Consider the following 25,828-nt stretch of genomic DNA (forward strand, 5'->3'; position numbering starts at 1 on the left):
AGCTTACAACAGCGCCTTTCAAATGACTTCGTTTGTAAATTATTCCCACAACCATGAAGCTATTGAACATAGCGGGGGTCCAGCGATGGTTGAGCCTCCTGGCTAGACGGGAAGAGTGAGCGAAACGAGTCCTGTCCAGTTAGTATATATATATATATATATATATATATATATATATATATATATACATATACATGTATGCCAACCAACATATACATATATATATATATATACACATACATGTATACGTGTGTATAAATAAATCCTCACTAATAAATGGTGGTAGATAATTTTATGTAAGTATAAAAATAATGCGTTATAAAAAATCATATATATTCGAACATTTTTATGGATCAAAGAATTTCACATTTTTAAAATTTCTAAAAAATAAAATTAAACAATTCTTTTTATATTTTATAAAATATTAATTAAATAAAAACTCTAGCTATTTATTTTTTCTGTATTTGTTTATTTCTAGCTTTATCAGATGGGGGAGAATATATTCGTCCAAAAGTATTCGCTCTTTTTGAACGAATATTTTAAGAATATGTAAAACTTACATACTCTGGAAATTGTTATGAGTAATTATTTTGTATTAATTTACATGAAATTCTGTGCTTAACATAACTTTCCCAAATATTGTAGTATGCGTTTTGAAATGCCGCTGAAGGATTTTAGTTATGCAGATATAACATTGCTGGTAGCTATGTTGAACTCCACTACGGATAATTCTATAATTATGATTACCTTCAATTTTCAGTCGTGTAAATAAGTTATTTATAATTTCAGTGAACGTCAATAAAATATTTTGTCATATTCAATACTTTTTGGAATTTTTGTTTTACTCTTTTGTTTTATACTTACCGTTATTTAAAAAGTGACAAAATTAATGCGCCCTACCTGATTGTATTAGTTGATAATTTATCTTTAGTAGCTTATTTTTTTCTCCGCATACATCCACCGACGTAATTTATTATGAATTTACTTCACTGTCGGTTTTTTATATCTTTAACTTTTTTAACGTTAAAATCTTGATCACTTAATTTACGCATACGGTTTAATATAGCCTAAATATATTTAATTTGCATACATTTTTGTAATATATTTATTTTATTAAAATTTTCTAAATAAAATTTTAACATTCTCTTTAATTATATTATTTTACGAAATATATTGTAGAATGTATGTTTAAAATTTACAGTTAAGAAAAATTTTAGTGGTAATATATTGCAGTTTGTATCATCATTATTTTTATTATTATTATTATTATTATTATTATTATTATATTAATATAATTCTATTGTGGTATTTCTGTAATACATAAACTAAATATTTATTAATTCTGGAATGTCTGATACGTTTTGAATGAGGTTTGGGAATGAAATAATGATTATTACGTACACGCATGACTACATAATTACAGTATATTCAGACTGTTGTGAAATGAAATTCCATATCAATAACCGTTACGTACGTTTTCTAAATAATTTAATTTATTTCTATGCCATATTCAATTTTTTTCCTATTCCAATAACTTGTGTTTTGTATTTTTAATCGTGCTAATTTTAGATAGATTTCATAAGAAAACCACCTGCTGTAATGGGTACTATGAATCAACTTCCAAAAAATTTCGTCATGTCTTCGTGTTTCACAATCCCCAGGCCCTAAAACCACCGTTAGTTCAAAAGTTTATATATATATATATATATTTCACTTTCTTGAGGACACGTAACTGCCGTAATTTTCCGCCAATCATTTTGAAATTGATGCATAAAATATAATGATCCAAAATCTCGGTCCAGTTTGTTAATGGGCAAAATCGGACCATGAGGGTGAAAATGGGGGGAGGAGGGCTTTTTAAAAAAAAACAAAATATCACTATAACTTTCTAATTAAGTGAAATATCGAATTCGTTTAATGTTCCTACTATTCTTTGAACAAGGGCCTAAAATTTATATAAGTAAATTTCCACCAACCATTGGCCCAGGGTGAGAAAAATGGGATTTCGAAGAAAAAATCATACCTCCCTTAATAGACATAGTATCGAATCGGATAAAATGATCGTTAGTCCTCTAAACATTACCTATAACATTTTTCTGAAACAATTTTTGATTTGACCAACCCTTACGGCAAGGGATAACCAAAATATTGCTGGAATTGTAAGAAGATGGGGCTTGTCGTTTGCTAAACACAAAAGCGCGTTGATTTTAATAAAAATCTTAATCGGGTACAAGTTTTAATTTACCAAAAAAAAAGTTTTTTTCAATTGAAGCTTATTTAGAGGATAATGTTAAAAGTTTACACTTTACCTTACATGAAAATCGAATTATTTAACATTTTCTGATTTTTTTTTTAGTGTACTTAACTTTTTTACTTAATATTTTCCTCTAAATAAAACTTTGTAAAGGTAGAAAAATTCACCTTGTGGATTATACAACCCAATCCTCGAGTGAGATTTCTAAATGTAAATGCCAGAGACTTAAGTTTCATGTTCAATACCGGAGACATGAAAATTTGTTTATTTATTTATTCTATACGAGGTACTTTCACGGTGTACGTATTTCTAATCTTAGTCGTAGTAAATTAAAAGAAAGATTTTTAAAACCTAAAATATTGTAATTTGAATTGTTCTAATTAAATTTTATTATACCTAATAATCGAGTTGAATTTTTGTTTGCTATTAATCAATCAATAAGTTTGTTTTTATTATTTTTTATTTAAATAAATAAATAAGAAAGTTTGTAAGGGCAAAAGTAATTTTTAACGTTATCATTAGGGAGGGATTTAATTTTAAGTTCTGAACGGTAAAGTTTTACAAATTTATTCGGCAGATTTTTTCTTTGTCCTAGTTTAATAACAAATTTCAATTTTTTTTATCGATTAATTAAAAACTTGCTTGTAAATTAATTCTGAATAAACTCAAAATTGTTTTCAAGGTCCGGATATAATGTTCTATTTATTTTGAAAATTATAAAACAAGTAATTGTTAATTAAGGATGTTTTAGAAAATAATATTCAGACAGTAAACATGTTTTAAAATCAGAAACATTGTAACTGTTGAATAAATTTAAGGTAGCGGTAGTAAAGCCTGTTTCACTCGACATTGATTATCTAAATCAACTTAATAATAATAATTAATTGTATGCTCTACGATTTTTCGTTTACCAAATTATCGTAAAATAAATTATAAGTTTAATTAAGAATAACACCAAGTTAACTGTGCAATTTTTACATTCGTAGTTTCATGATTTATTTATGTCGAACTACGTGTTTTAATGGTAGCATCTCTGCCTTTCATCCGAACGATTTTGGGTTCGAACTCCGGTTTGACTCAAAATTTTTCAAAGATTACAAAATTCATCTTTCATGAGCTATTTTTAAAAGATTTTATTAGCTTTACGTAGTCTTTAGTAGCCTTTAGTAGCTAAAAAAAAAAAAGAATTAATAAAAAGAATTCTGCTAATTTAATATTTTTTTTTAGAAAGAAGGAAATATAAAAAAAATAGATAGAAAATAATTTTTATTCACATTATAAAAATACATACTGTTTTTTTATTTGTAAAAAATTAAAAGATATTTTTTATTTTAAGTAAAGGCTGTAGGATTACTTGTTTAAAAAGATATAGTTAGATATAAATTTGACGCATTGCAGCTGTTTCTACTTCCTCGAATAGATTTACCTTATTGTTGTTACAACCTGGAACATATTGTGTTGTAAGTACTCCGCAGTTTAAATTGGGTTATTGCAGGACGTGGTGACAACTGTTGTTTCCAATTAAAGTTCAGGGAGCATTAAATTCAGTGAGGAAACCTCTTCTGTATTGATCTAAAAGAAAAATAAATAGTTTTATTATCATATATGTATAAAATTTCATCGTTTTTATTCGTGTCTACAATACTCGTAAATTTCATTTTATGTTTCTTTTAGTATAGTTATTTATAAGTTTGTGTGGTTAAACACAGTGGTTGTGTGGTTATTGCAGTAGTTTATAACCTGCCTCTAAACCTTAGACCATACAATTATCTTGCAATGACACCAAAAAAAAGAAGAAATCAGCGAAATTATTTCAAAATTAATTGTTTTCCACAATTTTAAAGTTTCCATTATTTTTATTCATCTGTATGAAGTTTAAAATTTCTAATTACGCTAGTTGAACATGGTAATAACCGATTTATTACATAACCTCAATTCATAAAATAATCTTCAAGTGTCTTCAATAATTAAAGCGTAATTACAAAAATTTCTGATAATTAATTTTATTTGTTTTTATTATAACTGAAACAGTAGTAAGAACTAGTAACAGACATATTTATCTAGATAAATAAATTAACATTTTTAATTTTAAGGTATTATAATGAGGAGGTCGACTTACTTAACTATTAAACTAAATAAGCGCTGTAATTTTCCTATAAATAAACGTTTCACCATCTATGTACCTTGAAAATGAAGATACGATGTATATTTTAAAACCTTAAACCTCCTTGAAATAGAAGGTTGAAACGTTTATAACTTAGAAAAAGGTATACGAGAAATGCATACTGCCGTGGATATTTCACTTGGTAGTGATCTTGATAAAGTACGTGAACAGTGTACTAAGTTTAAATACTTTTGTAATTTATTAAGAGCTGGATATTTCATAAAATATCTTCATAATCTTCTACAATTTTGTATATTATAAAATTTTGAAAAATACAATCTTTAATGTTACCTATTTGTTAAATTTTTATGGATCTAAACTGATGAGGTACACGATTTAAAACTAAGCATTATCTTTCTGTGTACGCGATGTTATACTTGTTGCTTTAAAAATCGATCAGGGTGTAATATACATTTGTCATAAAATCAAATATTTCTAATGTAGAATAGATAAGGATAAAATATATGTTATTATAAGTGCATGTATTAACCACTGGAATGAAGATAATGGGTTTGTGTGGTTTGCCAAAACCAGTATCGATTAAATCAACCGAACTATTCTGTCTGCTCGTATAAAACACATTACACGATTGCTGATAGACATTTATAGTGAAACAAATAATATATATATACAGTATATTTGAATATTTTATGCGAAGTTTTTGTTAACATTTTATTTTATTAAACACGAACATTTTGTTAATTTCCCATTTTTTGTTATAATAATAAAAATATATTTCTTTCTACCTATGTAAATAGTGAAGTTGTATTATGGATAGTCTATTTTTATTAGACGCAAAGAGTTCCTATGGTAGGTGTAAGTGGGTATTTCCTTAAAAATTTATAAAATTTCATGGAAAAATAAAACCAGCAAGTAAATAAGTAAAATAAGAAAAAACAATTGTTTCTCGGGTTAATTTAGAATATGGAGCCTTTAATGTATCTTTAATAATAGTAATCCGTTAAAAAAACAAAAAAAAAGCTGTAATACCACATTTTAAACTTTGATTGCAGTCCCTGTTTTATGTAAACTCTATTGTTTAAAAATATAAAATAAGAAAGTGTTAGTATAAAGTAACAATGCGTCGGTAAGCATCAATGCATCAAAGTAAAATTCCATTCAGAAATAATTATTGAACTAGTTTACAATATATACAAGAAAAAATATCCTATACTGAGAGGAATTAACATGTAAAATTAGATATTTCCCAAAGAAAATTATATCGGTTATTTTTTCTCATCTATTCATTTTTTTTGTATGTGTAATGCATATGAAACATTGGAGGCACGCGGTATCAGCCAAAGTTATCTTTATGTTTTTAGTATAAAAAAAAATCTTCGTTTTGTAGGTAATTCCTTTGGTGATCGGAGTGAAGCTATTGATTTTAGGGGTGAATTTTATTTCATTTTAGTGGATTTATCAAGCTGTTGGTATCACTGAAAATGAATATGGAAACTAACATTCACTTCTTACTTTTCCTAATTAACTCGACATAGGAAACTTGTGTTTTATTTAAAATGACAGCTAATTTATGGAATTACATGTAATATTATCTACATCGTTAACATTATACAAGAAAAAGAATCGAAATAAAAATTTATGGGAAATGCATGTGTCCCTTACGTATCTGTAGAAAAGCAAAGTTGGCAGTTGATCAAAGAAAATATATATGTAAAAAAAAAAATCTATTTTACAACTACTTTGCTCAAAATAAAGTTGGAAATTTTAAATCGTTATGGGGTATATTTTCTCTTGCCAAACTCTGAAAAATAACTACTTTACTATGTTTCGAGTAGTTAAATAAGAACTTTACAAAACAAGATTGTAATTGTTTTTTTTTCCGTTTCCATACAAATATATAGAATGATTCTAAATTGCACGGATATCTCTTGGGAGATAAAAATAAGAAGTAGGTTCATAAAACGTCGGTCAGAAAACGGTTTGTTAACGAGTTTCGGCTCGCAAAACATTTAGCCCTGCTTTGTGCTCCCTCTGTGAAATTAAACCGTACTAAAATTCACGGGGTACAAATCGAGACGTAAATTTAGAACCTTATTTAGACGTCTCAGTCTTTTTCGCTTAGGTTTTAAGGAAAACAGGGTAAAATACAAAAGTTTATTTCGAAAAATACTGTTTTTTAGGTTTAGAGTAAAATAATTTTGTTAGTTTACCAATAAATAAATAAAAATTTCTAGTTAACACTCTAGGGAATTTTATTTTGAGAAGATGATTGTATATATGAATGTAAATAACGTCTACTAAAATAAACTCCTCTAAAAATTAATAACTCCTCTAAAATTAACTTCTCTACTAAAATTAATAAAAATTTGGAAAGTTTAACCTTAATTAGAAGCAAATCACACAAACTGGATCTCTTTCTTTACCTTTTTTTACGCTAAAAACATCCAACCGACTGTAGAGATCGTTCTGTTGCCAAATTAAAATTCTCAGATCTAACTTGCAGTTGACGAGAGAGCTATGATGCAGCATGTACAAATAAACAACTCCTATTACGTTTGCTTCGGTAAGATATATTGGCCCGTAAACTTGGCCGGGATATTCGCATAAAAAATTTAATTTTGGTGGGCCTCTTTGCATTTTAAATGTTGGGGGGTTCTCTGACGCCAGACAATGATTATTAACTTTTTTCACGATTGTAATTTTGTGAGTAATGCAAAGTTACTTCAGGCATAGAGATGTGTTGTTCCGCGAGAGCAGGCATGAGGTAGGCAAGATGCTGTCCAAGGGTTGTCCTCAGAGCAGCGTGTTGGGTCCAGTGCTGTGGGTTCTGAAGTTTGATTTCCTTCTGCGGCTTCTTCATCGTGGCTTATGTCGACGATGTTCTCTTGCTGGTCGAAGGAAGCTTGCGGAGAGAGGTGAATTCTGGGCCACCAGGCATGCAGGATACTTGAGTTATGGGGTCATCAACATAAAATGACGTTCAGCCCGGAGAAGACCACTATGATGCTTCTTAAAAGCCGATAGGCAGTGAGGCGTCAGGTTCGTGATTCGATGTCAGGCCTTCGTATAAAATATTATCAAGTTTTAAAATAATTACGTCGCGGAGAAGGCATGTCGTGCCTTCTTTGGTATTTGACGAGTGGTCAATCATGATTGGGTCTTAATTTTAAGACTATGAGAATGCTGTATAAGGACGTGAGCGAGGCAATTATGCGGCGCCTGTTTCAGCGGATAGGCTAAAAATTAAAAGCTATCTGGATATATTATTAAGAGCTCAACGCCTTGTATTATTAACGGTAACGGGAAGTTACAGTACTATTTCAAGGGAGGCAATCTTGGTGATTGCAGGTGTGAAACCGATAGATTTAATTGCGTCAAAAAAGCAGCAGTGTTATGTTGCTAGGAAGTCAGGTGAATTGACTTCAGAAAAAATTCGCCAGATAGAACGGCATGCCAATGCTTTATGACAGGCCGGATGGGATGAGGCAGAGGGTGGGCGTTATTCGCATGATCTCTTCTCAGACGTTGTTGGTATGTGGAACGTCCCTTGGGTTCACTCTAAAAAGTATGTGACGCAATTTATTTCATGGCATCTTCCAAGGCAGACTCCAGCGATTTGGCCCGGTGGATTCAGGTGTGTGTCCAGGTTGTGGACAACTAGATGACGCATACCATGTAATTTACAAATGAGCAGAATACAAACTTATGCCATGCGCACGGAGATTATTTGTCGGATCGATATTAGATCTCTGTGAGAATTGGAAAAACCGGGCCGAATGGGTAATCATTATAAGTTCCAAAGGCATGAGAACGGATTGCCGAGGGAATTTAGGGTTCCCCTTGTCTTTCTTGTGTTTTGGTGTTGTTGTTCTTGTGTTATAAGGTTTGATGTTTTTGTAGTATTTTGTTTTATTTTTATTTCTTGTTTTGTTATTATGGTTGCGTGTTGAACTCAACTTCTAACCTATGGGTAGGTAGTTCCGTTATTAATTTCAGTTCCTTAATGTCACTCAGTCTTATTAAAGACTCGACATAGATGTGTTTTGTTTTAAAGAGTTCATTTCCTAGTAGTTCCCCGATGGGAATATCACTTGTCGTATTCGCATTGATGGCATCCTGATTGAGGCAAGAACGAGGCTGAGAGATGCCTTTGCCGAGGTTCTGAAGATCGCCTTCGTTAAATCCCATGGTATGGAGGGGGTGGCGTGGCGACCGAAACTGCCACATAGAGAGTGTCTTCCCCTACGGGGTCAGGATGTAAACTTTGCCACTAAAATGGAATGTTGACTCCTTTCTAAACGCAGAACGATCAAGAAATTCATTATTTTCATGCTGCCCCATTTCGATTGCGAAGTCGGCACTCACACCATAGTCGGTAATTTTCAAAGCCTGTTACAGCTGTAAACTGTATGGACGCATTTATTAGCGATTCTTTAAAACATTCCAACTGTCATCACCAATATCGCTAGTTCGCGGCTAACCTTCGTAACATATTTGTTAGGATACGCAGTAAACACTCACTATGGCCTCGGTCGTTCCGGTCTCATTCCTTTACACAAATATCCGGTCGCTTCAAACTACGCCATCGACGATTGTTAATATAACTCGAAGGATAACAATTAAACTTTCTACGGAACGTACGTTGAACTATAACTGCACATTCACTCTTACGAAACTGCAAAGCAAAGAAGGCTTTCTGTTCAGGAGTCGCCGTCTTTTTTAGTAGAGCTATCAAGCGGAACGATTGGGAATCAGCCATACGCATAAACTAATCCTTTTTGCTCTTTGTTTCTAGCCTTTAATTCAATTCTGTGGATATCAGCCAAGAGATATACAATATATTAAAAAACAGAATATTCTTTTTTGTACCCCCGTTGTGTATACGATATATACCAGGTAACTATTAAATTCTTTTGAAAGAAATATATTTTTAAAAAACTGATATGAAAATGAGTATATTTACATCCAATATTTAATTTAATTTCTTCTTTATTTCGATCAAAGATTATAATTATGATTGGAGAGGAGTAAAATCTTTAACCGTTTAAAAGGAGTATCATAATTATGATTGATTGGAGGATCTTTTGTCATTTTCTTTTAATTCTTTAATTAATACTTGTAATTTTAAAGAAAAGATACAAATTCATTTGAGAAAATTTACTATCATTAAGTCGGGATCGATAATGAAGGGTATAATTGAAGCTGGTAACCAAGAGAATAATTCGTTTGTGAACGATTGAGAAATAACGAGTTAAATTTTTGTGATTCGATCTTTTTTCCCTTCTAGTAATTGTAAAGATCATTGAAAGGGATATTTGAAAAATTTTAATGAAAATTGGAAAGGAGACTTTATTTTTATCCGATCCATGAACCAAACTTGTAAAGTATATGTTTATTAATAATATATTATATTAATTTATTTTTATTTAACATTAAAATTTTCATAAGTTATAATAATATAGAATTATTTGTATGTTGTAGAATTTTATGATGTAATTAATTTTTTTGCGTTCTTCATTTTTAATTAATTTAACTAAATAAATAGGAAAAAAGCGCAGTGTTCTGAATATAAATCAGTATATTCTGCATTCGTATTGATTTGATTACGTTTTATAAAAAAAAAATAAACGTGGTTGAGGAGTAGTATTAAAAAAAAAACAAGAGACAAAGGTTGGTTAAAATATATATATATTCTGAACCGAAAATCAAAAGTACTTGCACGTATATAGAAAGCTAGCAAGCATATATCTAGTATGTACAGTTTTTTATTTTTTTAACCTTTTATACATAAAAAAAAAATCTGGAGTCTGTATCAGTTCTAACAGTAAAGGTCACTTCTGTCCACACTGAAGCAAAGAGTTTTTACGGGCGATCGACTCTTTTTTGTTATTACTCTTTCTTTCCTATGCCTAGTATCTCCAGTTTTATTAAAAAATATTTCAAATAATTTCATGTTTTATTTCACAGAAATTTATTGATAAAAATTTCCTTTTATCTTTTGATTTTTTTCCCATATATTTAATTAAATAGTTACAAAGTCGTCAACAAAAATCATTTATGTAAAATAGTAGGAATGGCTTTTTTTTTTGAGAATTTATTTAATTTTATTTTTGTCAATAAAACGTATTGGTGGGATGAATAAATTTGTTTTCTTTTAATTAATATTGTTTGTGAGATTTTTTTTCAGTATTTGCTAAAGTATTATATACAACGTATTGATTACTGTAGCGTGATATTTTTCATATAAATAAGGTAATAGTATATAGTAAATATTGAATACATAAATCATCGATAACATTTTTAAAAGTTTTAAAAAAATATATATATTAATATGTATTTATATTTTGGAATCGTTTTTTACATTTTGGGAATATAAATCCCTATCAAATCCAAATACGTTACTTTTATATTATGAATCTACCAGTTGGCATGCTGGAGGATTTACTCGTATTTATTATTGTAAAAGAGTAATGTAATTTGCGGATGACTTTTGTAAGTTACATAATTAATGATATCTCACTTTTTCTTTAAACGCGCACAGATTAGATATTATGTCCAACGTTTTTTCTTTTTTTGTAATCCTACAAAATTTTTTTCACCCTCTACTCGATAATATTGGGATCTAATCGGGAACCGATCAATCGGCATTCTTTAAAATATGGTGTACTTGGGATATTTTACAAGAAGCTACCTATTGTAATGGAACCATGATTCAACTTCCGAAAAATTGCGACATATCTTCGCGTTTCACATCCCCCAGACCCCAAAACCACCATCAGTTCAAAAGTTTATATATACATTTATATATATATATTTATTTCACTTTCTTGTGGACACGATAATTGCCGTAATTTTCTGTCAATCATTTTCAAATCGATACATAAAATATAACGACACAAAATCTCGGTCGAATTCGTTAATGGGAAAAATCGGATCATGTAGGAGGAAATGGGAGAGCTTTTTCGAAAAAAACAAAATATCTCTATAACTTTCTTATTAAATAAAATATTGAATTCGTTTAAAGTTCCTACTATTCTTTGAATAAGGGCCTAAAACTTATCTAAGTAAAGTTTTTTGATATACGATTTGATATAGGATTTTGAAGACAAAAAAAATTATATCTTCCTTAATAGGCACAGTATCGAATCGGTTTAAAGTGATCGTTAGTCCTCTAAACATTACCTAAAATCTTTTCCTAAAACAAGTTTTGATATGACCATTCCTGATGGCAAGGGATGACTAAAATATTGCTAGAATTGTAAGAAGATGGGGTTTGTCGTACACTAAATATGTGAAACTTTCTTTCACATGCAACCGTTGTTGTATTGAGTAAATTAAAAGGTTTTCTTACCTTTAAGGTGGAAATATTTTTATCTCCTATTTAGCTCCGGTGAAATCTACTTCCGCCTTCCGGTATGCCGAAAGGGATTTTTTTCTACGTACTTTTATATATTTACCAGGGTAGTTTTTTATCCCTATTCCTTCTAAATGTTATTATTACGGTTTGATTTTTGAAGATTCACCCTTAACTGGTTTTTAAAAATTTAATTTCAGTATTTCTATTTTCCTTAGTTGTGCTGTCCTCTGCACTACTCTGCACTGCTGAGAGTAAACTAATGTTTATTCTCAGATCATAAAAAGTGTTCCTATTACAACGTACATTGCCATCCAACCATCCTCGGCCTTTTGTTTTTAAATGCCTTATTTATAAAGCGAAATATGATCTAAATTTTATTGACATTCCTGTTGACTCTTTTCATATCTATATCATATGACACGTATATCATATTTCATATCGGAGATATAAAATGTGAAACTTGTTCATTGTCTTACAATCAATAACTGTTTTCTATCGCATTGATCATTTTCGTAAAACGTATTTTTTGTTTTTATGGGTGACATTAATTTACGGTATATTTTATAACAAACTCAAAATTGATGGAAAGCCGATCTGTGTAGGCCATGACTCAATCTCTTGATTACATCGTATTTTCGTACAGTTGTGTTAAGGAAGAAAAACCTTGCTCAATTTTAATTACAGAAGTTTCCAATGCTGTATTACATATTAGAGATAAGTTTTAAATGGTATATAATGCGGTGGGCAAATGTGTAAGATTCGCTATATGAGGAAGGTACTCTGATATGCAATTACTTTGAAAGGGTAGTATTATACTACCCTTTTCCGTAACGTTGTACTCCAGCATCCGTGTTTTTTTCGTAATTACTTTTAGTAATAAATGAACAATTTTTGACAAATTAAATTTTTCATCTTATTGTATTGTTTCTATTCTCAATTAATTTCTGAATATTTGTCATCGAAAATGTTGTTTATGACTAGCTATATGTCTATGTTTGATGATACATGCGTTATGTATGTACAATCTTATGAAAATATTAAGTCGATTGAATTTAAATCGCAATGATAAGGCAGAAAACTAAGAACCCGATGTCCATATTTTTGTAAGAGTTCATTAAAGTGATATTATTATCGTGTAGTACTATGTAACTTGGTCAACTCATATAATTATGAAACTATAAAACCGCAGTTCATGAAACTATAAAACCATATATGGTTTTAGCATTTTCGAAGTATGGAATATGGTTTATTTCCAGGCACCGATATTGTGAATTTTTTGGACCATAGCGGTCAGAATTAAAATTGAGAACTTTATCAAGAAGTGAGTTGAGATAAGTGGCATTATCGTCAACAATCGTTAACTGTGAAGGAAGTTTGGGAATTAATTTAAAAGATTTCCAGTTCAAAAACGTTTTTCGTACATGATGTAACGATTATCACTGCTACTTTTACTAGTTTTCTAGATTAACGTGAGATTGATATTGCATTTTTATTTAACGTGAATTGTTGTTATACGATCATTTAGTCCTTTTTTCATTGGTATAATAAGAACAGGACTTTTTCATTGAATATAAGGTTAAAATATACGATTCGTCTGAATAAATATGTGGAAAATTAGCTTTTTGTAATTAATAGTTAATTTTATTAAGTACGGCCCGTTAGTATTAATATATAAATTATGTATATAATAGTTTCCACTTACCAACAATCTTTAATAGTAATGTTCGAGCGCTTTCGGATTATTAATCCATCCTCAGGAACAATTATGTGTTATTCATTATAATTATTTACTACACATATCATTAATTACAATAATTGAATTTTATAAAAATATAACAATTGATCGTCAAAAAGTAAAATAAAGTTAACGTTATCCATCGTATCATTATGAAGGTAATGCTCATTATGAAATACAGATCTTCATACTGACATAACGGACAACGTTAACTTTATTTTATTTTTTAACGATCAATTGTTATATTTATATTTTTTATAAAATTCAATTTAGTGTAATAAATGATATGTGAAGTAAATAATTATAATGTATAACACATCATTGTTCCTGAGGATGGATTAATAATCCGAAAGCCTCGAACATTACTATTAAAGATTGTTGGTAAGTGGAAACGATTATATAAATAATTAATAGTTGCTTCTAGATATTAAATTCTCCACTGAGCATCCGTTTACCAAGTGAAACGTTTTCTGTTATTTTTAGTCTTATCTACTTGAAACGTGCTCTTTCAGTAGTTTTACTACCTTTAAAATCGACAGCAGTCTCAAGTTCTTGATGCAGTTTTTTTAAGCTAGACAATTCCTTCCTGCTTGAAACTCCCTAGTTGTTCTTTTTACAAAGACTTTATAAAAATTGTTCAATCAACTGGTAGAGATTGAGTGTTGTTTACACTTCTCCGGTTTGGTGAACGAACATTAATGGAATGTTGATTGAAAAAGTACTTTTCTTTTGTTTTAAGTTTTTGAGACTGCAATGTAGATATCTGACAAGCAGAAGTAGCTCTTTCTTTATCGATATCCTGTCATTGAATTATCTTCTTTGTACACTTTTATTAAAAAAAAAATTGCCTTTTATAGCTGGAGTAATTTATGTAAAATATTCTGCATTTAATACGAGACATCTGTAACTGTATCTATACACAAATACATTTACGTAATTCTCAATATCTTCCTAATTATTGACCCTTCCAATCTAAATTTAGCAGGGGAGGGGGCAATTTCAGGGTAATTTCATTATATTGAAAAAATCCAGTAAGTAATTTTTTTATTTTATTCAAAAAGGATGAAAAAAGGACTTCTGTAGACCGATTTGTTTATGGTAATTATTCAACTTCCAGAAAGTAGCCATATATAGGTAGAAGTACGATATTTTGTTTTAATTAAATTATTCCGCAGGAAGAAATTTTGAATATTGAATCCTGCTGCTTTACAAGCGACAGGATTCAATATTAAATAAAATTATCATATTTTAATGTAATTGAGTTAATGAATTACTGAAACACTTCAGAGTTGTAAATCACTTCATTTTAATTTTTATTATTTTAAGACCATTTTTTGAGATATTCATTTAAAAACATTTTCTATGAATATTTTATAATAATTCTTAGCATACATTAAAATATATACTTCAAGATTAATGCAAAAGTTTTTCGTTTGAAAAATAAATTTGGTTTTAAAAACTATTTTAACAAATTTATTGATAAAAATTTGAAAAGTTATTAAAGCAAAATGTCACGTTGTAAACTTCACGCGTAATTATATTTATAGCGTTATTATTGAAAAAGATATCTGTCGGAATTTTTGCAGTCCTATAATATAAAGAGGTAAAATTACTAAAGGAAGGTTTCTACGAAGAATGATGACGTAAAATATCGGTGTGTGTGAGGGTCTAAAATGAGATAAAACATGACGTAATTTCGGAACAGTCCCTCACTTTTGATTTACTGTTATTAATTCTCATTCCACAGACTTTGTTTTTTTCCTTATCTCTATATATCTCAATAAAGATGTTTATTGAATTGATTTTTTTTTTTACTCAGAAAAAATTCATTTTTATAAATATAATAGAGGTTACTTATATTAGTTTGTCAGGTCGGCAGATCCATATAAAGATACAAATAAAAATATAATCCGCTAAAATCAAATTAAAAAACTTATTTAAAGAGACACTTTATAAAATAAATTTAGGTAATCAAATAAATTCTTTTTTCAATTTTTTAACGTTAATATCTTTACTTACGCATTCAGTGCGGAGATAAAAAACTAATTAATTAGATAAAAACTAATGAATAAAATGAAATATGTTAAAAAATAAATATAAAGCTGATCGCTTTTGAGCAGGTGGTATCGTGTATATCTACTACATTCAAGGTCCTGGGTTTGACTCCAGAGTAGAGTATGAAAAATTTATAACTTATCAACTCTAGCGTAATCGGTAATAATAGTTGTTGATGTGATTTAAAATTAACAAAATACAACAAAAGACTTTTTTAAATGTCATATCGTAAAAGAGAAAAGTAGTTATTCTTATTACTTTTAAAAATAAATTTTTCGATATTTTAAAAGATCCATTTGTAAACTGATAATGATAATGACTATGAAACAGTTTAAACTCATCCAGTTATAAAAGAAGAATAAAATAATCAATATTCGTTGAAAATAAACGAAAAATTAAAACCAGTTACATTGAACTAATAGAAAATAATAATATTTGCATTATTAAATCATTTGAAAAAGAATACAATCACAATATTGAATTGACAATCACGATGGCATAGACAATAGAATTGTTACCTCCTGTTGAATGTCCCAGGATTGATTTCTGGCTAGATGCTGGAAATATTATTTGTAGATATAATTAATTATGTAATATTAATTTAATAATATTTAATCTAATAGAAATTTTTTTTTACAAAAATGACAATTCAATAATTAAGGTTCCTAAAACGAACGTTATACTTAAAACTTACAGGGTTCTTTTATAAAATTGTATTATTAGTTTAAGTTAGCTGTTGTATTTCTACTTGTATTTCTAATCTGACTTTATCGAGATAATTTAATTCCTAGTTCACATAAGAAAGGGAAACAACTGTAAAAAATGAAAGAGAATGTCTATTTCTGTCTTTATTTTTGAAGCATGTAAACTACCTAGCGTTAGAAGTTTTATTAATGAGAGTTTGTTTCTCTGAAAGTATTGATTAATGTTCCTTCTATCGCCTGTAATTAGAGTAAACACAGTAAAATTGTTACTTGTGTGGCGAAATTTAACCTACATCTCTTAAGGGCTCAGCTTCCTGGTGTACAACAGTATGTTTACCTTAGAGAAGACAACGAGAAACTATTTTACTTTTCGTTTGCCTTTGTAACTCTGGTATGGTATACGTATGTTATTCTTTAGAATGATTACCTTTGAGAATGTCCGTGGCTTGTGTCAGGTTGCCGCGGCCGTTTAGGCTGTGGGGCTTAAAATATACACACCCAACCACTTGTGTAATCAACGATACAGTGGTGTATATCAGTGGTTTCCAAGCTTTTCCTAGTCGCGACTTCCTTTTTCAATTAAAATTTTTCCATGGCACCCTGTCCTAAGTAAAAGTATGACTACTCGTAAGTAAGAGATAAAAATAAAACTCGTGTATCTTCATTATTTTTTTACTTTATTAACATTAAATTAATCATTATAAATGTCTCGCTTCAGTTAATTATGTAGCTTTTACAATATTTCGCGGCGCAAACTTTGGGAATCATTGCTGTATACCATTAGGTAAATTGAAACTGTTTCCTTCTTCAATGAGTTAAATAAATATAATACTATACGTTATGCAAAGCTCACAGAAATGCAGGTGATGTTAATCCCTTCAAATAATATCTTCAATGTTCACCGCAAATAAACAGTTAGGAGAAGGTATTTCCCAAGTTACGGATTAGTCACACGGCGTTGACTCACAACTGTTTTAATTTCCAGAAAGCCAGCTCCATGTTTTGCAACACCCCATTAACAGCGATCCGCTTCTTGACTAGACATTGTTTTAGACCACTTACATAGAAGCCTTTCAATTACGTAATACTTTTAAATTGTTTACGTGACGACGTTGATACAGTCATAAAGGTATTTCCTAAAGGCCATTCGATAACTATTTCCAACTTTGATGATACAATACCCCCGATGAGTCAATTTCATTTCATCGCTGCTGTTGTAAAACTGTCATTAAAAGAAAGATCACTGTTATTTCCACTCTATTTAGATTGTTACTTTGTAGATATTGTAAATCGCTGTTATATAATTAAATATGTTTTTGTGTGAATTCATATTTTTGAAAATTTTATTATGTTTTGTTATTTAAAAAAATACGAGTATTTTGTAATACGTTGTCAATAATACATGATTTTCAGATGCATCATTATGAAATGGTAAATTTTTCAATTTGTGATGTGTGAGGATCATGAAAAGAAAAGAAAGAAAAACTAATTTTAACTAATAATGTGTTTTTAATTAATCGATAAACCCAGTGGTTTATCAAAACATGTAAAATATTTTCGAATCGATGTAGCGTGCAAAAGAATACCAGTGTTATGTATGTGTGCGCGCGTACGCGTGTTTAGTGTGGTTTCTCTCAGTTTTTGTCAGTAATATTTATTAATCTATATTCCTACATCCTTGCATTGGAGAAACGTATTTATTTATAAATTGCTTAAAATTTACTCCGTAATATTTTATCACAATGTTAAATCAAAACGGCGGTATAGTTTACATTTGCAGACATTGAGAACACTAATGTGTTAGTGATATAACACGTCTAAAATGCTTGACTAACTTATGATGTGCATATAAAGTTCCTCTTTTCAATAATGGATAATATTTCTGAAAAGAAAACAAATATTTGTTACAAAAAACGGCTCTCTTTCAGAATATGTTAGCATTTCTGAGTCGAAGTAATTTTAATACTTTTTATTTTTATTAATGCAACTTAATTTATAGTTTATTTTTATTTATTTTTACTTTTTATTTGTAGTCTAACTCATATTGTATTTTAAATATTATGGTTTTTGGGTAAGAATTAATTATCTTCCTTGTAATAGTGTTCGATTATTTACTATCTGATACAGATTTTTTGTGGGATATAAAACTAATTGTTCTTCTCTATTTAGTCACACTACCCTTGATTTATTAAAGTTAATATGAAGATAACATTATTATTATTAACCTCAAAACTAATCCTCAAAAATAACGCGACTAATACATCGATAAATAATGATTTTTGTATCCAGAATTAAATATAAATGCTAGGTTTACATAACAGATTCGTGTTCAAATGATAGTAAATCAAATCTAGTGAAACTGTAATAACAATTGCGAGCGGATTTTAAGAAAATTCCAAAGATCTTTTAACAGTTAATTATTATGCATTGCAATGCCAGAGAGGTCAAAAAAAATAACGAAGTGTGTTTAGTGAGTGTAAAACATTAAGTTAGATTCAAAAAGCAAGATTAGTTATTGCAAGATACGTTAAAGAAGTGTGTTAATTCTAAACAAATGTTTCCTATTTTTTTATGAAATTAAAAATATATTTTTCATTTTTAACTTTTAATTCCGTTTCTTATTAAATGTAAACTATCAAATAGAGACTTTATATCAGTCCCCCAGTTATCCAGTTATATATTAATTTCCTTCGGCATATAGAAATATGCAGCTACAGCAGTTGTAACGGTAACGGAAAGTACAAAAATTAGTAAAAAAAAATAATTTTTTTTAAGTTATGTACCTTAAGTAAGATATTTAAGGAAAACAAAAATGGATTTTAATAAATCGTAGGTAATATGCAAAAAATTTCTATTCCAGTGTTCCCGAGTCAAAAAAATCTATTTTTTTTTTTTAGACGGACGTTTGTGCGTATGCACGTATAAATTTTGGCCTGTTATTGGTCTTATAACTCTTAGACCCCGTCAAATGATTTTCTTCAAATTTTGTAGGCAAACTCACCGGGTTGGTCTAGTGGTGAACTCGTCATTGCAAATCAGCTGATTTCAACACGATAGTTGTAAAGTTCAAATCCTGGTAAAAGCAGTTATTTTTATACGGATTTGAATACTAAATCGTGAATATCGGTGTTCTTTGGTGGTTGGGTTTTAATTAACCACACATCTCAGGAACGGTCGACTTCTCTCTCTCCTTTTCTGTTTAGCCTCCGAAACCACCGTAAGAGGATGAATGAGGATGATATGCATGAATGTAAATGAATTGCTCTGTACAGTCTCATGTCGATCAATCCTGAGATGTGTGGTTAATTTAAATCAGCTTTCTGAAATCAGCCGATTTGCAATGACGAGTTCACCACTAAACCAATCTGGTGAGTTAGGAACGGTCGATCTGAGACTGTACAAGACTACATTTACATTCATACACATCATCCTCATTCATCCTCTGAAGTTAATATCTTACGGTGGCTCCGGAGGCTAAACAGAAAAAATGATTAAAAACTTGGTAAACAGGTACTACCTTAAGAGGGGGAATGTTTACATTTTTGAAAAAGATTGAAACATGAGTGGGGGTGTTATGGCGGAAGTAAAGTTTCAAATCTCTTCTAGGGCACTTTAGCAAAAGATTTTTCTTAAAAAAATTGTTTTTTTATCAAGATTACAAATTACTAAAACGTTTTATTTAATGTTTACCTCCTCGCTAAAAGATGACATAATATATTTTTTACAAAAAGTAGCCAATATTATGAATTCTTTTTTCACATTTTTCACCCTTTTTTCATTTTCTTTTTCATTTAGAAGGGAAAATTATTGAATTGAAAATACTTTCTGGCTGCCAGAAAGGTTTTTCAAAAATTAATTGCATAACTTGACCTGTGAAGCCGGGAAAATTAGGAATTCATTGCCGGCTTTCTGAAAACCTGTTGAAATAGTTTTAGTTGAAGAATTTATAAAAAAAAATTGTTTTAATACCATAATAATTAATTTTTTTCTATTACAGAATGCGAGAGCGAGTTATGATTTTAGTAGTAACGATGCATATCCTTACCCCAGGTATACGGATGACTGGTTTAACAGGTAAGACAAATTTTACGTCTTTCTTTTCATTTTCTTTTATATTATTGTTTTATTAACTTCTTTCTAGAAATTTAATGAAATGTAATTGGTCGTAAAAATGGCTTTATTGGTATACAAGTATTTAGAGAAAAAATTCCAATTTCGTGTTTTAATTTAAAACATGTAGTATATATTTAACTCTAGTAGTTACGTTTGTTCTGGTTTTGTTCGTTGTGTTTTTAATTTATGTAAACTAAGATTTAGGATCAACGATAGTCGTGCTTTACTTTTACATAGATTATGATTTTGTAGTATTATTCAACTCAAAATCTTGTCCTGTTTAATTCAGTTCAAAAGCAGTCGAATTTATATTGATATGTAAAATGGAAAGCAAGAGGTGGGGGTCGAATGAAAATGGTAGACAATATAAAAAGGGAAGAAAGTTACTATAAAATGAAAAGGATGACACAGAATCGAGCAGAATGGAGGGTAGCCATGTGAAACCCCGTCTTTGCGCAGAACACTTATTATTTTTAAGTAAAATGTTAATGAAGAGAAAAATATATGTATAACCGTTATTCTTTGATTTTTTTGTAACTGCTTTTCATTAATGAAATCTAATGAAAAGACTTCTTTTTAGCAGAACTCGCTAATTGTTGTTAGTGTATGGCCACACGTGATATCTATTTAATACACGTGCATGATCAACTACTGTCATTGTAAGCCTAGCAAAGTAATAATTGAATTATTAAAGACCATTTATTACAGCCAGGTATGATTTCAGTACATTTAATATTTTAAATTATGGTAAATTCAGAATTGATAATATTAAATCGGCTCATTTTTATATTAACTAATGAATTCTTGTAGTACAAATTTTAATGTGACGTACTATATGGTTTTCTACTTTTAGTTTGGAAAAGCTGAAAATCCTTCTTATAAAAAAAAAATTTAATAATATTAAGCTTTCAATTTTTTATTCTTTAAATAGTAATTCTTTCGTTTCCTTCTAGATAGTACAGCAGTTAATAGTTTACTATATGGAAGGTAGGAAATTGGAATATAAGCTGTAATAGGCTAATTTAAATAATATTAGTCTTCTATTTTTATCTTTAGATCGTCATTTGTTGATAGATGGACAAATTTGGCTTAGAAAATCCTAGGTTATACTTTAATGAAAATTTATTTTTAACTTCATAAGAAAGAAATCCGGTTGACTACAGGATCTCATTAAATAAAGCTGCATCTAATATCACGGAGGCTTTTGAATTAACGTAATACAACTTTATTTGTACAACTTTACTGTTTACAACTTTTACATTTCTTAAAAAAAGTTTTTTTCTATTTAGCTATTACAAAAAATTATTAAAGAGTTGGTGCTTCATTTACTGTAAACTTTGGAGAATTTTTACCCCTATAGTAACAACTAAAAGAAGATCGTTTTTTTCTAATGACTCGTCTTTGTTTTTAGACTGTATCTAGAGAAACGCGTAAGTTTTTTCCGTAATTGTTTTTTACGGGTCTACTGAATTTTAATACGTAAATTATTTTAATCTTTTAAGTTTATAATAAAGAACAGTTAGATAATTAAAGATTGGGATTATGAAAATATTTCATTTCTAAATTTCAGAGGTTTTGGAAATTACGGTATAGTAATGTCTTTCTTTCGTAATATACACGTTGCAATCTGTTCAACTAATGAACAACCCCTACGACCAAATGATATGTATGGCATGTAAATGAGGAGTAGTTTTGGTCACACTCAGGTCGACCTATCCTGAGGCGTGTGGTTAATTGAACCAGCACCACCAAAGTACTCGGTATCTACTGTCCAGTATTCAAATCCTTTCGGATTTGAATATTATGCAACTAACTTTTAATAGGATTTGAATCTCAGAATTTTCAACTTTGAAAGTCAGCTGTTAATTGATTTGTGACGACGAGGAGTTAATATCTTATAAAACAATTTTTTTATGTAGTTTTTGTGCTGCTTTTATTTTCAAATTTTATAGCGTCCAATTTCGTAGTAAAATCAATGTGCAATATGTATGTACTAATAAATGGACTTATTAAAAAAACGTGTAAGTCTCAATTTGCTTCGAATGAACGTACGGTATTCGTTTTATGTGTGTAAAGCCTGCCTATTTAATAAATAGATTGACTTGCGTAGTTCGTTTTGTATTTTGTTTAAGAGGTTTTTATGGTGATGCCGAGGTAAAGCTATTAAATTTTAATTTAGATTTTTTTAAAACGAAAAGATTTTATACTTCATTTATATAGACAATTTAAGGTGTTTTTTCTTGTAGTCATCATTGCTTGTTATTAAATTATTTCTGTTTAACGATATATCAGTGTTCACTGATTTAATTCTAAAATTACTTATAATTCGTTGGAAAATTTAAAAATATTAGTTGAAAATTTAATGTAAAAATAAATAAATAAAAGATATTCACCCGCTTCTAGAGTCTTACTTCATATTTGCTACCAATCTCTAAAAGTAATTTCTCCACAATCCACTATTTTTATTTTTATCAGATCGCAGCTTTGACATCATTACATTTCTTTCGAATGTTTTGTTTACTTACAAGCACTACGGGTTTTTCCAGGTCTATACGTATCTAGAATTAAAATAAACCTAAAAGATATGAAATATATTTATTTTTATATCTAAAGTAAAACTAAAAATTAATTTATTAAATTTCTAATTTTTCAAGACGACGCTAAATAATGGTTCAGAAATTTAAGAAATAAACATAAATTCTTTACTATTTATAGATTCTTTTTAAGTTTGTTTTATTATTATTTTTTAAAGGTTTTTTATATTTCTTATAAGGTATGTTTGAGAGCTTTTCCCTTCTAAGTTATATTTATTTTACGGCCCTAGCAGTTGGATACAAACCAATATTTTTTTTTTTTTTTTATTTCAATTAAGAGTAGAAAGTTTAAGTAAGAAAACGGATTTTCTCCTAAACGCCTCAACCAATCTTAATTAAACTTCCCAACAGTTGCTAGATTTCTGTAATAGTTACACTTTAATAGTATATTGTTAGGGACATATCCAGAAAAACTGGCTAAATTTTGCCTGCAAAAAAATTACTTTTGTTACACCTAATTTATACCTTTAGTAGCTCATGGAATTTTTGTATAACGTGATTTAAAAAGTTATACAATAACGCGTGCGCACACACACACCGCCGCTCATACCCCTCACACACACACGTGGATAATAATTGAGAATTATGAATATCTTATATCATTTATTTTGTAATATACTCGTATGTAAGTATAAATAGTATTTACATGTTCAATTACGTCATCATACGTATCCTTTTGTTCAAATTTAATTTTGATGGACTTAATTATAAGAGGATTATGTAAATCCGTAGAATAAAGCCATGAGTTACCATCTATATTTTGGTTTCGTACTATTTCTTTAAAGTATTAAGCAAATTTGTTTTGAATGCAAGGTAATGCAATTAATAAGTTTATTTGAAATTATGTAAAAAAACGTTTTTGTTATGAAAGAGTGGGAATCATTAGCTCGATGAAAATTGGTAGCGTAAGAAAAGAGCCATGCCTGACCGGGATTCAAAATCGGGACCTCCGCAGAAATGCCGAGGCGCTACCTACATATACGTAAAATTTATTTAAATAAATTTTACCTTATTTATTAAAAAATAGATATTTTTTATTTGCAATTATTTTCTCTTGTAATTGTACATTTATGTAACCTAGTTTTGATAAATATTTTAAAGAGATCCTATTAAACCGGTTTTCCTAGATTATGTTTTGATACTACATTTAAGTAGAAGATTTAAAAATAATTTATTTTAAATAATTTTCATTTTTCTGATCTATTATAATAATATAATATGACTGGGTTGTTGATTTTCTACCGAGTCTGGTATAAATCATGTCAATAACTACAGTGTCAGTGACTTTAATTAAGTCCCATCTACCAGAATATTCCGTAGATAGAAATTTAAGTTATTATATTAATATTAATTTTTCTGGTAATCTGAAACAGTTTAGCCCGTATAAAAAATAAAATTGTACACTCTAAATTTTCTTCACTGTATAATATTATTTCATCAATGCTTCAGACATGTTCGAAAATCAACTAAATCCATAAAAAATCAAATTTTTATGGTTCTGTATGCTTATAAAATATTGCTCTGCAATTAGTATCAAACCATTTAATTCCAATCTGACCGCATTAAATTTCAATTTAAAGCGTGTATTATGAATAATTTATAGGCTCTTGTTTTCTACCTAAATCATATCTAATTTTTGTTTTACAGATTCTAAGTATTATTTTTAATTCATAACAAAGTATCTTAATTTTAATATGATTTTAATTTTTGGGTGATAAAGTTGTATTCTGGTCGGTTAATATAGTAAATGTTCGTTTTTAAGATTTTTTAAGTACAGACTTTTCTACTGAATAAATATATATAATGCGTTTGTTCCTACTGAAAAGAGAATAAATCTGCCAAGCAATGTTGGAGATCCAAATATGCATGAGAGTAGGATGATGAAGAAATGAACTGGTATCGTTTGCTAATGCTGATGGTGAAACCTGATATTAGTTTTCTACCCGTTCATTCTGCTTCCAGTCGATCGTCTCCGTCTCCGTTTTGAACTTGACTATTTAAGTTGTGCTTTTAAAATGTTTGTACACTACCAGTTCAGTGTTTCTGGTTATAAACACATAAAGCCATATAAAATAGCTGCGGTTCTAAAAGACCGATAAATCAGGAATCATGATTTTACATAAATTTTCAGTTATGATGAACAGATGGTGTTACTCATAGTGATAAATGTTATTTGCTTGTCGTACTGAAATGCAAACAGTATAATTCTTCTGGTATGAAGAATAATAAGAGATTCTTTACTTTCCTTTGTGAACGTGGCGTAGGACTAACAAGTATGTTAGTCTAGAGCAGTGATTCTCAACCTTTTTAGCTCCCCCACCCAAAAAAGTAAAAAAAAAAAAAATTATAATTAATATTTCGCGACCCCCCCCCCCAAAAAAAAAAACTACAACCAATGAAACCTAGTTAAACTATTTTGTTAAACTATAGACTAATTACCTAGTTAAACTATTTTGTTAAGAATTAAATTCTTTACACGTTTTGTTTAAGTATTTTACGTTTTTATTACCTATTTAACAAAGTTTATTGTACGTCAATAAAAAAACAGTGTTTTTTTCTCAGTTACATTGTTTTCACCCCAGACTTCTCTAAAGCTACTGCAGATACGATTTGGGATCTATTTTATTTGAATTTTCAGGTCAAAAACCATTAGAAATAACTAATTCTTCCCCTCAATATCCTAAAAATATAAGTACGATTTCATTTCACCGGGGTAGCTGAAAGCGGAGCGTTATTTCGGCTTTCTAGCTATTACTCGCAAACGAAGTATTTTAAGGCATATTAATATGTTTATATGAACTTTTTGATATTGGACTTTAAACAGCTGACACAATACTTACCGTATTCTAATTCTATATCAGATTATTGGTTTTCTTTGAAGCTTTATTGCA

General features: G+C 29.2%; 1 protein-coding gene across 1 annotated transcript in view; it reads left to right on the forward strand.

The window, feature by feature from the left end:
• Positions 1-25,828, forward strand: part of amon (prohormone processing protease amontillado) — a 642,069-nt gene that overhangs the window by 433,067 nt on the left and 183,174 nt on the right. The window contains exon 5 of the mRNA XM_075365301.1: positions 20,228-20,304. Within this exon, the coding sequence (XP_075221416.1) occupies positions 20,228-20,304 (77 nt within the window). The remainder of the gene's footprint in view (positions 1-20,227; positions 20,305-25,828) is intronic.

This window comes from Lycorma delicatula, chromosome 5 (genome assembly GCF_047948215.1).
Source record: "Lycorma delicatula isolate Av1 chromosome 5, ASM4794821v1, whole genome shotgun sequence".
Taxonomy (NCBI): domain Eukaryota; kingdom Metazoa; phylum Arthropoda; class Insecta; order Hemiptera; family Fulgoridae; genus Lycorma; species Lycorma delicatula.